Source organism: Kluyveromyces lactis (genome assembly GCF_000002515.2).
Source record: "Kluyveromyces lactis strain NRRL Y-1140 chromosome E complete sequence".
In the NCBI taxonomy this organism is placed as follows: domain Eukaryota; kingdom Fungi; phylum Ascomycota; class Saccharomycetes; order Saccharomycetales; family Saccharomycetaceae; genus Kluyveromyces; species Kluyveromyces lactis.
In genome coordinates this window covers 1529316-1543142 of record NC_006041.1, presented here as the reverse complement: position 1 = coordinate 1543142, position 13827 = coordinate 1529316, and the positions used below count along the sequence as shown (strand labels likewise).

Sequence of the window (13827 nt, the reverse complement as noted above, 5' to 3'; positions counted from 1 at the left end):
ATTAATCGTTAAGTAGCCCGTCATAATTAAAACTTTATAGAGTAGTATATTTCAATTATTTAACAGTGAATGTTAATATTAATGTTGAAGGAAGTTAGATTAATTATACAAAAGAGGGCATTCTATGAGCATGCTCGTAAGATAGTTACACAGTGAATGATAGCAGATTACAGTTCGCTATTTGGTTCGCTTTCCATATCTTCATCCGGCTGATCAGTAGCCAAATCTGGTTCCGGTTGAGTGACATCAGAATCCAAGTCCATAGCGTCGTTCTCATTGTCGTTCTCATTTTCATTCTCGTTCTCGTTCTCATTCTCATTCTCATTCTCGTTCTCATTCGCATTACTGGATTCATTATTTTCCGTATCCTGGCTAGCCTTTTTCTTGGAATATGTTGACATTTCCTGCTCGTACTTTTGTCTGCCTTCGTTATATAGATCGTAGTAGGGCTTTTTTGCTTCTTCATCTAACCCGTTCCATATCTCAGCCATCAATCTCGTCATATCCGTATTCTCATTCATCTCCTTCACCTTGTCCTTATTCATCTCGCAAAATAATATATACGCGTTGGTAGGTCTTTTGGGTAGATTAGGATCTCTCTTATCTTTGCTCTTCCCTTTCTTCTTACGGGTTCTGGCTGGCATTGACTCCAGTAACGACTTCCTAAAGGACTCAAGATCAGGCAATGGAGAATCATACTTCAAACTCTGATCTGCATGCACCCTGGATTCTAACCTCTCAAGAAGGACACCGTATTCAAGTCTAAGTCTCTTCACAGAAAGACGAGTACGATGAAGCGCTAGTGAGAGTGCTTCATTTTCTTCTGTTAGATTCTTTACTGTAGTTGCTAGTTCTGACTCTTCTGGCCTTGTAGTCTCATTATCCGTCATTTGAGGTTCTGCCATTAGTTCTTTTAAGCAATTTAAAGTAGCTCTTTGATTCAATATTGGTACTCTTTAAATAAACAATTGAAGATTGATTGACGATTTTTCTTTTTTGAAATCAATTCTTGCACAGTTTTCTCCAAAAAGCTTCAAATATCGGTATCGCTTTTCCAATCCGTATTCTTAACCTTTCCTTTGGCAATCTCGCGAACCATTAAATCTATTTACCTTAAAATAGACTCGTGTAATTAACATATCACCATGTTGGTTAAAGTGAAGTTTTTGGCCTTTTTATTATGTGAACGATTTTGACAAAGTTGTTTTAGACGTTTTTTCTTCAAACATTTAGGAATTTGGAAAGGATATGGAAATTACGTTATGTAGAAGAAACTTGGAATTCGGGTAAATTAGATGTGAATACCCTGTATTTGCGTTTGAACCACCTATACTGTCAGCCAAAAGGGATTACTGGGACTGAGGGATGCTAGGCTTCTAAAGTTAATAGAATATTATTTACAGGTGCGTCTAATAATAAATATGTCAGAAGAACGTGAGCCTTTACTAGATGGACAAGATGGGAAAGGTCAACTGTCCGCTAACACGAATGTCAGCCGTCGGGAAGCGGGGGTAAATTCAACTGCCAGTGGTAGCAGTGGTGGGAAATATATACCAAACACGAATTCTGCAACAGAAACTGCTAATGTTGCAAGGAAGCCACAGCAACAGCAAGAGAATACTATCCTGGATCCGCTGCTTCCAAAAGTTAGTACAAAAGTTGGTCCTCAAAGAACTTCAAGAAAGGCACAGAAACTTAAGTTACTACCAGATGAGGCTTTCGAAAGGATAAATGAAGACGATGCACCTCAGGATCGTGACGTGTATTCACAGGTAAATAGAATCACTGACAAGCCTGCTAGAAGAGATGCAGAAAAATTAGGCAAGAATCAAAGACATCTTTTACCCAGAGTCACAGCGTATTGTACTGCGAGCTTGTACAAAATGAAGGAACTTATAAGATGGCTCAAGGACTGCAAAAGGTTCAATCATACACATCCGAAGCTTTTCGATGAGTGCTTATACACGCCATTTATATATACGGATTGGAGAGGAGACAAAAGATTTGAACACGAGGACGTGATAAGATTAGATGACGAAGGTGGTGAAATCAGCACCAGTGATAAACAACCAGATTTGTTCATATTCGAGTATGGTGTAATAGTGATGTGGGGTTTCACTGAGAGAGAAGAAAAGGCATTTTTAAGAGACCTTGAAAGGTTTGAAAAGGAGAAACTAGCGGAGGAAGATGTTCAAGTTGAGCAGTTTAACTATTACATTACACAGAGTTATCAACCCAGAATTTACAACGATTTTATCACTCTACGTGATGGGTCCAACTACATGATTAAACTATCGATATCTCATGCCATAGCGCAAAGTGTCAAGATATCATTGTTTGAAGAGTTGGTGGATAATACCATCGAAGATACCCAAGACATACCGCAAGAAATTGCTTCGAGTGGTAAAGTCTCGATGAGTAAAGAGGATATCATGAAAAGTATAGGGGAGTTATTCATTCTAAGGATAAATATCAATTTGCATGGTTCCGTATTAGATTCACCAGAGATCATGTGGTCTGAGCCACAGTTAGAACCGATCTATCAGGCAACAAGAGGTTATCTTGAGATCAACCAAAGGGTAGCATTGGTGAATCAGAGGCTTGAAGTTATCAGCGATCTATTGCAGATGTTAAAAGAACAATTAGGACATTCGCATGAAGAGAACTTGGAATTCATCGTCATTTTGCTAGTAGGTGTAGAAGTATTAGTATCGGTGGTAAACATTATAGTGGATATAGTAGCAGACAAGAGATAGACACAGTCTTTTTTTCTTCGTTTTATTTTCAACGTATTTGATATTAATTTAATATACATAAGTTATACCTATAAATGTTACAAACTTGGTTAGACTTAATCAGAGAGTGAGAAAAGTGTTTAGAAATAATCGATTTTTCTTATGATCAAACCAAGAGAATTATAAAGTTGAAGAATCAAATTCCGAAGTACACAGCACCAGCTAGTTGTACTCATCAATCGTAACTATTATAATTTTGAAAGTGGGGCACAGATGTGAAGGGAATTTATTGTAATCTGTCTTATAATTCTTGAGAAGCCTTAGCCTTGGAAGATTTCTTTGGCAACAAGTTTTGGTGAATGTTTGGCAAGACACCACCTTGAGCGATGGTCACGTTACCCAACAATTTGTTCAATTCGTCATCGTTTCTGATAGCCAATTGCAAATGTCTTGGGATGATTCTGGTCTTCTTGTTGTCTCTAGCAGCGTTACCGGCCAATTCCAAGATTTCAGCAGCCAAATATTCCAAAACGGCAGTCAAATAGACTGGAGCACCAGAACCGATTCTTTGAGCGTAGTTACCCTTTCTCAACAATCTGTGAACTCTACCGACTGGGAAAGTCAAACCTGCCTTTGCAGATCTAGATTGAGAAGCCTTAGCAGCAGAACCAGCTTTACCACCTTTACCTGACATTTTTATATTATTGAGTTATTAATATGTGTGTTGTACTATTTGTTAGTAGTTGGTTTCCTTTAGTAAGAAAGAGTTAATAACGAAACAGCAGACAGGAGGGAATTATTGTTAAATACTAATCCAATATATAAAACAGCAATAATAATAGTAATAATAAAAACGCTAAAAGAATTAACTAAGCTACCGCGAAAATAAAATCTAACCAAATGTACAATATCTAGGAACACACTTTAAATCTAACCAAATGTACAATATGTATGACTTTATCTGCAAAATATGGACAAATATAACTTGTTTAAATAGTTTCTAGTTCCAAAAAGTCCTAATAGCTAATAGTTCAGATTAAAGCGTCAAGTCCTGGCTCTTAGTGAATGCAAATCCTGTAAGTTTCACGAAACCATCTTGCATGAATTACCGTTTACGGTATGTATCGTTCCGGTACCTTCTCAGATGTTGCAAACATCTGTGCGAATTTCTTAGTCCGCTTCTATTCGATTCCTTTTGCTACAAAAATAATGCTTGTCTGGTGTGCCAGGAGTTTCGCGTTTTCTGAAAACTTCATGCGAAATCTTTCTTAATAATCGCGAAAACCTCAAACTTCAATTTAACCGCACAATATTTTTTGGGGGTAAAGCTCCCCGGGTATTGACCCAAAAATTAATACTTCGTACGTGTTACTCTGTACGGACACGATTCCCCCCCCTTGTTCACTTTTTTGGGGGAAGATACTGCATAGAACATGATACAAGCGTGAATTCATGATCACGCAAGTGGTGCTGAGAAATTCGCATTTTGGGAATCAAGATCTAACGGCGGTGAAAACGACAAATAAACACGAAAACGAATCCTTTATAGACAAACAACCATAGTCAGTGCAATAAGTTTACAACTGACATTAGTATATAAGTTGATAGAATTATTGTAATATTTTTTCGGTCTTTGCACTTTTGGCAATTGGCCCAGTTTTGGCTGAAAGATTAATCTATGTAATTATTTGTGTTCTTGTTAGTTTATGGAATTCACTTCCCTTTCGATTTTCTGTATATTCTATTTTATCTATCTTTAGTCTCTTTCTCCTTCTCTCTCTTGTTTAATCTTTTTCTTAAACACAACCTCCAACACATAACCAAACCATACACATTAACAATGGCTCCAAAAGCTGAAAAGAAACCTGCTTCCAAGGCTCCTGCCGAAAAGAAACCTGCTGCCAAGAAGACTTCTTCTTCTGTTGATCCATCAAAGAAGAGAACCAAGGCTAGAAAGGAAACTTACTCTTCTTACATCTACAAGGTTTTGAAGCAAACCCATCCAGACACTGGTATTTCCCAAAAGTCTATGTCTATCTTGAACTCTTTCGTTAACGATATCTTTGAAAGAATTGCTACCGAATCGTCCAAGTTGGCTGCTTACAACAAGAAGTCTACCATCTCTGCTAGAGAAATTCAAACTGCTGTTAGATTGATCTTGCCAGGTGAATTGGCTAAGCACGCTGTTTCTGAAGGTACTAGAGCTGTTACCAAGTACTCTTCCTCCACTCAAGCTTAAACAAACTATCAAAAGATGCTTTGTTTTTATTAGGCTTCGGATTTACAAATTTAACTTCACATCAATTTTTTTTATCTTTCCATTTTAATGGGAAATTGTATTATTAGATCAAAGGCTTACGGGGGTTTCCTATGGGCCTATATTACCCAAATACCGTGTAGACTAAGTAAACTTAAATTGTAATTTAAATTTAAAAATATATTCCAGTTCATTAGAAAAACGTCTCTAAATACAATAGATGAATATTAGAGAAAACTTACTATACTATTAAAAAAAATCCCATCATTGATCCAACTTGGACAGAACAGCATTGACCTTGTCTTCTGCAGTTTGGACTTTATCGGTACGGGTTCCAACCCTGATATCAGTATGAACCCTAACGTACCCTAATTCATGACTATATTCATGAAGTTCACCGATCAATTTCATAACATCATCCCATGGACCCTCAATAGTAGTGCCTGCACTGTGTAGAGTGCTTTTCAATGGAGATTCTCTGATCTTCTTTTCGATCTTAGTGACAAAGTCAGAAACACTTGGAGATCCGGTACCGAGCTGTTTACGTTTATCCAAGAACGTATGATATGTTGCAATCATAAGTTCATATAGAATAGTGAATGCGTTAGTAAAAAAAAATAGAATATAAAGTGGCGATGATAGTAGTTCTAGTATTCAACATACAGGTACCATACACACATCAGCTAATGTAGGGATTGATGGCATTGTTGGGGCTTAGTTACTCTTAGCCTTCTATTTGAGATGATATAAGGGGATCACGTTGTTGAAGGTTGTCTTTGCAACATTGCGGTTTTTAAACCTTTATTTTTAATTTTAAGGCATATGATATGATGATGAAAATCCATCAAAAAACTGAATGAAGGTAAAATAAAGAAGAACGTCAGTATTTATAACAGTAAATAAAATTTCTCCAAAGACTTGAAAATTACTGCCGAATGATGCCAAATTGTTAATGGTTTGTTTTCTTTTATTCTAACAATTTGTTACAGTTAGTCACTGGCATTGGTTATTTTTGAAATCAGTTTTTATTAGGAATCAATTCATAAAGGTGCTATGCCAAACTATTTTATTTTTTAAAGCTTCAAAATGACATTTATTATCTAAAATAACAAATTATACAAATAATACAGCCAGGATACTATGCTGCCTGTTTACCTTCTCCAAATTGAATGCATCTGCTGTTGAAATTCTATTGAGCACAGAGGATATCAGTAATGAAGTCAATTGAGATTTTGTATATAACTTTGCTTTAATTACGATGGATAACTTAATTTCCAATAAGAAAAATAGAATATTTACTGATAATCAGTATTATGCACTTAATCACTTTAATATGAGACGGAGTCCTTTAAGTAGTTATGTCTCACCCAGGAGTACATCTTCTCCGCTGCGCGTAACCGTTTTTTTTTCAACTTTTCCTTTAGTGAGAATTGTTTGTAGTAATGACAGTGATCAATGTCCCATTCAACGTTATCTTCATTTGGAGGGGTACACGGTACTTTAACAAATTTATCATCCTTATATTCCCAAGCTAAGAATTTCTTCGTAGTGTCAGATGAATTGATCGTATTAGACAAGTTTTCTGTCTGCATGTCCTTGTCATTTTCAAGAGAAGGTTCAACAGAATCATTTTCAGCCAAAAAACCACTGAAGTGTGTCAAATTCGGATGATCTAAAAGAGGCATTGGATCACCATCAAACTGAGCTCCAGCCATACTTGGATAAATGATTTTGCTTGTGTTGATTGAAGAACAGAGAGTTTGTTTCTCTGACGAATTTGTAGATCCTATACTTTCTGAATCGAACCTGGCATCAATATATCGAACGAAAGATTGATCATTTGAAAAATATTCGACAGATTCGTCTTTTAATGAAGATTTCAGATGTGGATAATCAGCTGAAACACTGTGATCTGTATGGTCAATCCTGGTTTCGTCAGTTTTGAAAATACTATTGTTCATTACTCTTTCTTCGGCATGAGTCCTGTTTTGGGTATACTGTCGCCAGCCATTATTTGTTGGAAAATAGCTGACTGTGAAAGTGTCACAGTCTGCCTTTTTTATAAAACTGCTTTCCACATCAGAGGCAATTTCTAAGGTGATAGGTCCATGAATAGAAGCTTCTTCACCTTTCCACCTTTTCAATGTTTCCTTGGTAGAAATCTTGAACTCCAATTTTTTGTTGTGTAAATGGGTTTTGATATGATCCATATCTTCAAACAATTTCTGTTGCATGTCTAGAAATGTTGAAGCTATTTTATCATTTCGTCGTCTTAAATGTGCTCTAATTCTATCCCGTTTCCTTTCACCATCAGTAAGCGGTTGTTTTTCCAATTTACCAGTGATCAGATTACTTCTATCTCGGCCTGAAATAGTTTTTGCATGGGTCACCTCCTCTGGCTTTTCATCAGTCATTTCAGATCATGGAACAGCCATTATCCATATGTAACATTACTGAATGAGAAACTGCAAGTAAACTAACAAGTAACTATCTCTTGAAATGTGAACAGTTGCCTCTGCAACTGGCAGTATTTGTTTGATCATACATTGACTCTGCAAATTATACACCGCTGACACAAAGTCTCTTGAGTGTCTTGAACTGTCAGCCTGTTTCGTGACGAAAAACTTGGTTATAACAACGTTAATATCAGCATCTGACGTTCTGTTTGCATTCAAACGGGATTTCAGGAGCCATGCCGATGTGAATTCCGTACAGAGTGCAATCACGATTACAAACAAGTGAAACTTATAATATATGATATGATAAATTAAGAATATCTCTATACATCTGTGAATGAAGTGAGTTGATGGGTTGAAAAGGAAAATGGAAACCTCATTCTAAACCATATTTCTTCTTTTCTTTTGGTGGTAGTCTTCCAAAGAATACTTTTGGAGTGACGCAAGTACCTAATGCCCTTCTGGCAAAATTATTCATATACTTCATTCCTAACAGGTAACTTGAATTCACCCATCCGAAGCCCTCAGTAGCAACACCTTTAAAGTCTGCACCTTGATTACCATATTCAGCATCAACTCTGTGAGGGTCTGTACCCCTTGTGACGTCGTATTTTTCAACGACAATCCCGTTATAATCGACGAATGCTTTTGTCATTAAGAACAACCATCTATAAGCAAGGCGTCTAGTGTGATTTTCATAACCATAACGGACTAGACCATCCCAAACCAATATCTGATGTGGAGCCCAACCGAATGGATAGTCCCACTGTCTTGTTGGTCTATCCAAACTGAGCTCACCACGGGAGCGCGCAGTACATGCTACCAATCCACCGAACTCCTCAAGTTTTGGCAAGGCATTCTCAACCATTCTTTGTGCTTGCTCCTGTGAAGACATCCCCGCCCAAAGGGCCCAGAATGTTGTAACTGATTCATAACTCGTTCTTTTCTCAGTCTTTACATTATAGTCGTAGTAGAAACCAGTTTCTTCATCCCATAGATATTTGTCAATTCTTTCCTTTCTAACTTCAGCCAACTTCTCCCAGTCGTTAGAAGTTCTATGACCTTCTGGCAATCCTTCGAAATTATCCCCAAAGTATTTCTTGATAACATAGGCAATGTCCACTTCATACTTATATAACAACGAATTCAAATCAATCGTGGCTAGATAAGCACAAACATTTTCAAACCTATACGTGGTGTCATGACCACTTTCTCTTACACCACGATCATGTAAGAAGAAAACATCCAAATCTGGTTCGTGAACCTTCTGTGAATTGTAAAGATCTCTGAATTCAGGTATGGAGACATTGTATTTTTCAGCATATTTCCTCAAAATGGAGTCAAAGTGACCAGGCTCTGTCTCTGGTGGAATACCAATACCATCAGGATGATAACACGAAAGACCTGTCTTTTCATCTAGTCTTGGACTAGCCGTCCAAACAGTTAAATATTCTTTGATAGCCGCTTTAAAGGCCCTTCTCAATAGATCAACAGCTACCGGGTTTTTATCTCCACCCATCTTCCTACACACCTGTAGTGCCATATCTGTTAGGAAGGGTGGCTGTGATCTACATAAATAGTACGATCTGTTAGCATTCAAGATTTTCCCATAGTGATCAATTTCGAAGATGAAGTGTTCAACCATACCTCTGGCAACATCCAATTTGTTACTCTCTAAGAGACCTAATGCCATGAAATAGGAATCCCACCCATAAAGTTCATTAAAACGACCACCAGGAACCGCATAAGGAAACCCAACCCACGTTTCCTCACCAGTGACTGGATCCATATGCGATTCCATTGCCAAACATAAAAGCCCCGGTTTATCATTTAGGGATTTCACAAATTCAGGAGTAATGTCCTTTGGCAAATAATTGACTTCAAGTTGTAACGATGGGTCCATTTCAGACCATTGGACCAATTGTTGATATTCATCTTGGCAATTGTATGGGACATAGATTCTAGGGTTTTTCGCCTTTGGTGTATCGATCTTGGTGTCGTACGCAATCTTTGCGATATTGTTAGAGTCAATTCTTCTTGTCAATGATTTCCAAAATTGACCACTAATCAGTCTTGTCATCCTGTTAACTGGATTTTCATTCAATCTTGCCTCATCCAAGATAACCTGTTTCCTATTGAAAAGTTTGGCTAAAGTCAACTCTTGCAAAAGGTTTGAAAGCATATAGGTACCCCTAATATGCACATGCTTGTAACCGTTCGAATTTACAGTACCAACCCTGATAACTTTTGGACCAGTATCCTCTATAGTAATTTGGTAGTTCCCATCGGTATCCTCACTGGCTAACAACTCCTTTAGCGTCTTATCCACATCCTCGATGTAAAATCTTCTCTGACCTTGACTTGCACTATACGAATCGTCTTCAGAGCCTCTACGCCGTAGAGGCACTGTAGTATCGAAATAAGGGGAAGTATAAGACGAAGAATGTCCCTTACCACCACCGGGTTCCGCAACACTAAATGTTCTAGTACGGGTAAACCTATTTTTGCTCAAAAGCTTTGAAGGATCACTTTTTGGCCCATAATACACATCAGGAGTGGAAAAAGGATCCACTACTTCTTCTAATGAAGAAGTTCTTCTATGTCTAGAACGTGGTGGGTTATTATTTACTTTGCCATCCATTATGTATGATCTATTGCACTGCCAGGATAAAGCGTGTCGCTGACGCCCGTATATTATACTGAAAAGATATCCAGTTTTCCCTATATTATCTTTAGGGATTAAATGATATCAATCCTTCGCTAAAGGGTACCTTCAACGTTTGTGCAATTAGTAAAATATATTATTCAGTTGCGATTCACACAGAATGCTTATGAATAGATTGCTAGTTTCTGTCCTAATGCACTCAAGTGAAACAGAAGCTCTGACTTGGACACTTCACTGTTTGAAGATAAAACTAAGTGAGGAAGGTCCGTGTATATATACACAATACCTTGAATCGGATAAATAACAAGGTAGACGTTTCTTTAATTGTCCTTTCCCTTTTTTTTTTTCTTTCTATGCTTTATGAAGCTTTTCTTTTCATCTCTTTCCTTTTGATCCTTTCCAATATACAGGAATCCTCTCTTCTTGTTTCTTTATAATTACGGATAAACTTCGACATCACCGCTACGCAGGTTTCTGCAGAGTTCGGATGATCTGCGGACTTTTGCAATGCAACACCTGATGAGTATCGAGTAGCCAAGACGTAGTCAATTGACAACGGGGATACCAAACAGATCCCCAGGTATCCTGCTGGTAATTACTTTTCGATGCACAAATTTTAAACTTGTTAGATGTGGTATTGATTCTCACACATTTTATCACCGGACGGTTCTTTTGATAATCGAGCTTTGCCTTTCGTTTAGAAATTGAAACAGCTGCGATGGTTATGTTCTGATAGAAAAAAAATATAGAATCTATTCTATGACGCTGATCAAAACCCGAGGAATCAATTAGGATACTCTTCACATGACATAACTCCAATGAATCTTCCACTAACATATTCAATAAGCCAAAGTTTACCCAACTTGAAACAAGCGTTAATGAAATAGTTACCCGGACATATTATCAAACCAAAAAAAATTGTTCAAAAGTTTTGAAGCTTATTCCGAAATAAAGCTTTAATAGATGATAGTCTTTTGGTTAATTGTTGATAATTATACAAATGTATATTCATATCCTTGTCCAAGTTTTCTTCCAAAATTAGAAGCATTTGATACAAGTCTACGAATTTCTTGTACCGGTTGTCAATTAGTTTCCAGTTATTAATTATAACAACAAAAGTTCAGTGGAATACGTTGATCTCTCACGAATATCAGTACCATATATTAAGTTAAAAAATGTCTGAAGAGAATAAGAATACTGAAAATGTTCCTAAACCACCAACTGCCTCTGTATTTTCTATGTTTGGTGGTAAGAAACCAGAAGTGAAGAAGGAAGAACCAGAAGTGAAGAAGGAAGAAGAAGAATCTGGCAAGGCTGAAACTGAAACGACAGGAAAGGACGAAGAGGATGCTCCAGAGTCCCCTGACGTGCACTTTGAGCCAGTCGTTACGTTGGAAAAAGTTGACGTGAAGACTAACGAAGAAAACGAGGAGGTTCTATTCAAGGTCAGAGCCAAGCTATTTAGATTTGATGGTGAAGCTAAAGAATGGAAAGAAAGAGGTACTGGTGATGTTAAGTTCTTGCAACACAAGGAAACTAAGAAGGTCAGACTTTTGATGAGAAGAGACAAGACCTTGAAGGTATGTGCTAACCATATAATCGCCCCAGAATACGTCTTGAAGCCAAATGTTGGTTCTGATAGATCCTGGGTTTACACTTGTACTGCGGACATTGCTGAAGGCCAACCAGAAGCGTTCACCTTCGCTATCAGATTCGGTAACAAGGAAAACGCCGACAAATTTAAAGAGGAGTTCGAAAAGGCTCAAAATGTCAACAAGAAGGATTAGCGTGGGCTTTTATATAAGCTTTTGCCTCTCTCTTCCCATTTATCCAAATAATAGCAAATACACGTATAATGATGTTATATATTCATATATAAATTGTTAATACAACCCCAAGTTAAAAGGAATCAGTGAGGCCCAAGGGTAGTGTAGTGAGTGAGACTATCGTCGGGCCTGTGTTTTATATTTGGTACGCTATTTAAGTTGGTGTTGAACGAACGTCTAATGCAAATCCAATTGGGATATAATAAATCAAAAAAAAATTTGTGTGATGACAATCAAACTAAGTATATCCCTTCAAGGTTACTTGTATAGTTGAAAAGTATGCAGATTAATGTTAATGTAAGTATTAGTGAGGTGAAAAGCTCCAGATCTCAACAGTCATTTTATTTTTTCTTTTTTAACTCATCGTCTTCTTCATTAGAGGGGGAGTATGTCTTCTTAAATGCAAATTTTATCAATATTTTAAGCATGCTAAATGGCGTGAACTCCGGCCAGAGACAATCTACCAGCTCAATGGTACATCCTCTGTTACTTAGTTGCCATAGCAAAAAATCGCTGAGCCTGGTGACTCCACTTGTTCTTATCAAAAGCTCCACAGGTGGCTGACCCTGTGTATATAAATGATCCTCTATCGTTTGTTCGTCAATGTCTCTATAATCAATTTCCCCCATGGCCGTTTCTTTCATTATTCCCTGTATTGAATGCACGATCTCTTCTCTCCCTGTATATGGGAAGCATATGTTCAATACTGCCCTTGAATTATTCATAGTAATTTCTTCCGCTAACTCCACTTCTTTCAAAACGTCAGCCGGTAATAACGACCTATCTCCAATGATTTGAACTTTAATACCATATTGCTCCGCTAATTCTCCATGCTGAGATATCTGCTTAATCTTATCCTTTGCCAATTCCATCAGCCAGTTCACTTCAAACGTACTCCTCTTAAAATTCTCTATCGAGAACGCAAATACTGTAGCAACTTTCATCCCTGATTCATAACACAATTCAAGGATACGACACATACTTTCAAATCCAGCATTATGTCCCTCATTGACCTCCATGTTATTCTTCTTAGCAAACCTACGGTTACCATCCATAATGAACGCTACATGTTGCGGTACTTTGTCCGAACTTCTTATCACTTTCGCCAAAGTTGTCTTCACCATCTCTAAAAACTGGTTATAACCAGGAAAACTGCCCGAATCACTCATAGTTTCTAATACCTGTGACTAAGGATTTCAGGTTTCAAAAAAAATATTAGAGCAATTCGCCTTCTGATGCAATAAGTGTATTACTTGGAAGGGACTTATTATGCCACTGGATTAGGTTTGGTTATTTAGCCCAAAGAACAAACCGATGAAAAGAAAAGTTCCCTCTAAAGCTTATGAGTAAACAAAAAAGTATACGATTACCCGTGATCTTCCGCAATTAGTACAGCTAGTATGCGAATATTTTAGCACCTATAAACATCCCGTTTTCATTGAATTAGTTCATTCGTTTAACACATAAACTCATCGATTTCCTCTTTTTCTTTAGTTTTTTCATCTTTTCATGTTTAGCCAATACCGTGTCAAGTAGGGAAAAGATGTTGAAGCTTTAGGAAAAAAAATCGAAACTGAGGTTTAGGAAAAAGAATAGGAAACTTTGAGAAACATAAGACTAACAGTGAGTGGTACTCATCAATCCAACTTGGCTCTTTTGCATTGCAGCATACGCTTCTTCCTTTCGTTTACGATTGTATACTGTGAGATCGCTACCAGGAAACGGCAGGTTTTTTTTCTCTTTCGTGCAATTTAATACCGTTAGCAATTAATTTAATTTATTCACATCGATATTGGCTGAATCTCACTCATATTATTTACTTTCAGTTTGTCCAACCACTCAACTGTCTCGAGATTGCTCACTTTATCGCTGAATTTTACCGATAGTA

At 37.3% G+C, this 13827-nt stretch overlaps 10 protein-coding genes across 10 annotated transcripts; 3 read left to right on the top strand and 7 right to left on the bottom strand.

The window, feature by feature from the left end:
• Nucleotides 1–167: 167 nt before the first annotated feature.
• Nucleotides 168–905, bottom strand: NHP10 (Nhp10p; the record flags this gene model as incomplete). The annotated part of the gene is made up of 1 exon (XM_454734.1): nucleotides 168–905. One exon carries the CDS (start codon nucleotides 903–905, stop codon nucleotides 168–170), a length of 738 nt encoding a protein of 245 aa, XP_454734.1.
• A 516-nt stretch (nucleotides 906–1421) lies between these two features.
• Nucleotides 1422–2756, top strand: RMD1 (Rmd1p; the record flags this gene model as incomplete). Its single annotated transcript, XM_454733.1, has 1 exon — nucleotides 1422–2756. The coding sequence occupies one exon, from the start codon at nucleotides 1422–1424 to the stop codon at nucleotides 2754–2756; it is 1335 nt and encodes a 444-aa protein (XP_454733.1).
• A 280-nt stretch (nucleotides 2757–3036) lies between these two features.
• On the bottom strand, nucleotides 3037–3429 carry HTA2 (histone H2A; the record flags this gene model as incomplete). The annotated part of the gene is made up of 1 exon (XM_454732.1): nucleotides 3037–3429. The coding sequence occupies one exon, from the start codon at nucleotides 3427–3429 to the stop codon at nucleotides 3037–3039; it is 393 nt and encodes a 130-aa protein (XP_454732.1).
• A 1146-nt stretch (nucleotides 3430–4575) lies between these two features.
• On the top strand, nucleotides 4576–4974 carry HTB2 (histone H2B; the record flags this gene model as incomplete). The annotated part of the gene is made up of 1 exon (XM_454731.1): nucleotides 4576–4974. The coding sequence occupies one exon, from the start codon at nucleotides 4576–4578 to the stop codon at nucleotides 4972–4974; it is 399 nt and encodes a 132-aa protein (XP_454731.1).
• Nucleotides 4975–5256: 282 nt separating this feature from the next.
• Nucleotides 5257–5697, bottom strand: ECM15 (Ecm15p; the record flags this gene model as incomplete). Its single annotated transcript, XM_002999361.1, has 2 exons — nucleotides 5257–5529; nucleotides 5656–5697. The coding sequence occupies 2 exons, from the start codon at nucleotides 5695–5697 to the stop codon at nucleotides 5257–5259; spliced, it is 315 nt and encodes a 104-aa protein (XP_002999407.1).
• A 623-nt stretch (nucleotides 5698–6320) lies between these two features.
• KLLA0_E17293g (uncharacterized protein) lies at nucleotides 6321–7406 on the bottom strand (the record flags this gene model as incomplete). Its single annotated transcript, XM_454729.1, has 1 exon — nucleotides 6321–7406. One exon carries the CDS (start codon nucleotides 7404–7406, stop codon nucleotides 6321–6323), a length of 1086 nt encoding a protein of 361 aa, XP_454729.1.
• Nucleotides 7407–7824: 418 nt separating this feature from the next.
• KLLA0_E17271g (alpha,alpha-trehalase) lies at nucleotides 7825–10089 on the bottom strand (the record flags this gene model as incomplete). The annotated part of the gene is made up of 1 exon (XM_454728.1): nucleotides 7825–10089. The coding sequence occupies one exon, from the start codon at nucleotides 10087–10089 to the stop codon at nucleotides 7825–7827; it is 2265 nt and encodes a 754-aa protein (XP_454728.1).
• A 486-nt stretch (nucleotides 10090–10575) lies between these two features.
• On the bottom strand, nucleotides 10576–10950 carry KLLA0_E17249g (uncharacterized protein; the record flags this gene model as incomplete). The annotated part of the gene is made up of 1 exon (XM_454727.1): nucleotides 10576–10950. The coding sequence occupies one exon, from the start codon at nucleotides 10948–10950 to the stop codon at nucleotides 10576–10578; it is 375 nt and encodes a 124-aa protein (XP_454727.1).
• Nucleotides 10951–11288: 338 nt separating this feature from the next.
• Nucleotides 11289–11900, top strand: YRB1 (Ran GTPase-binding protein YRB1; the record flags this gene model as incomplete). The annotated part of the gene is made up of 1 exon (XM_454726.1): nucleotides 11289–11900. One exon carries the CDS (start codon nucleotides 11289–11291, stop codon nucleotides 11898–11900), a length of 612 nt encoding a protein of 203 aa, XP_454726.1.
• A 380-nt stretch (nucleotides 11901–12280) lies between these two features.
• On the bottom strand, nucleotides 12281–13108 carry RER2 (ditrans,polycis-polyprenyl diphosphate synthase; the record flags this gene model as incomplete). Its single annotated transcript, XM_454725.1, has 1 exon — nucleotides 12281–13108. One exon carries the CDS (start codon nucleotides 13106–13108, stop codon nucleotides 12281–12283), a length of 828 nt encoding a protein of 275 aa, XP_454725.1.
• Nucleotides 13109–13827: the final 719 nt, after the last annotated feature.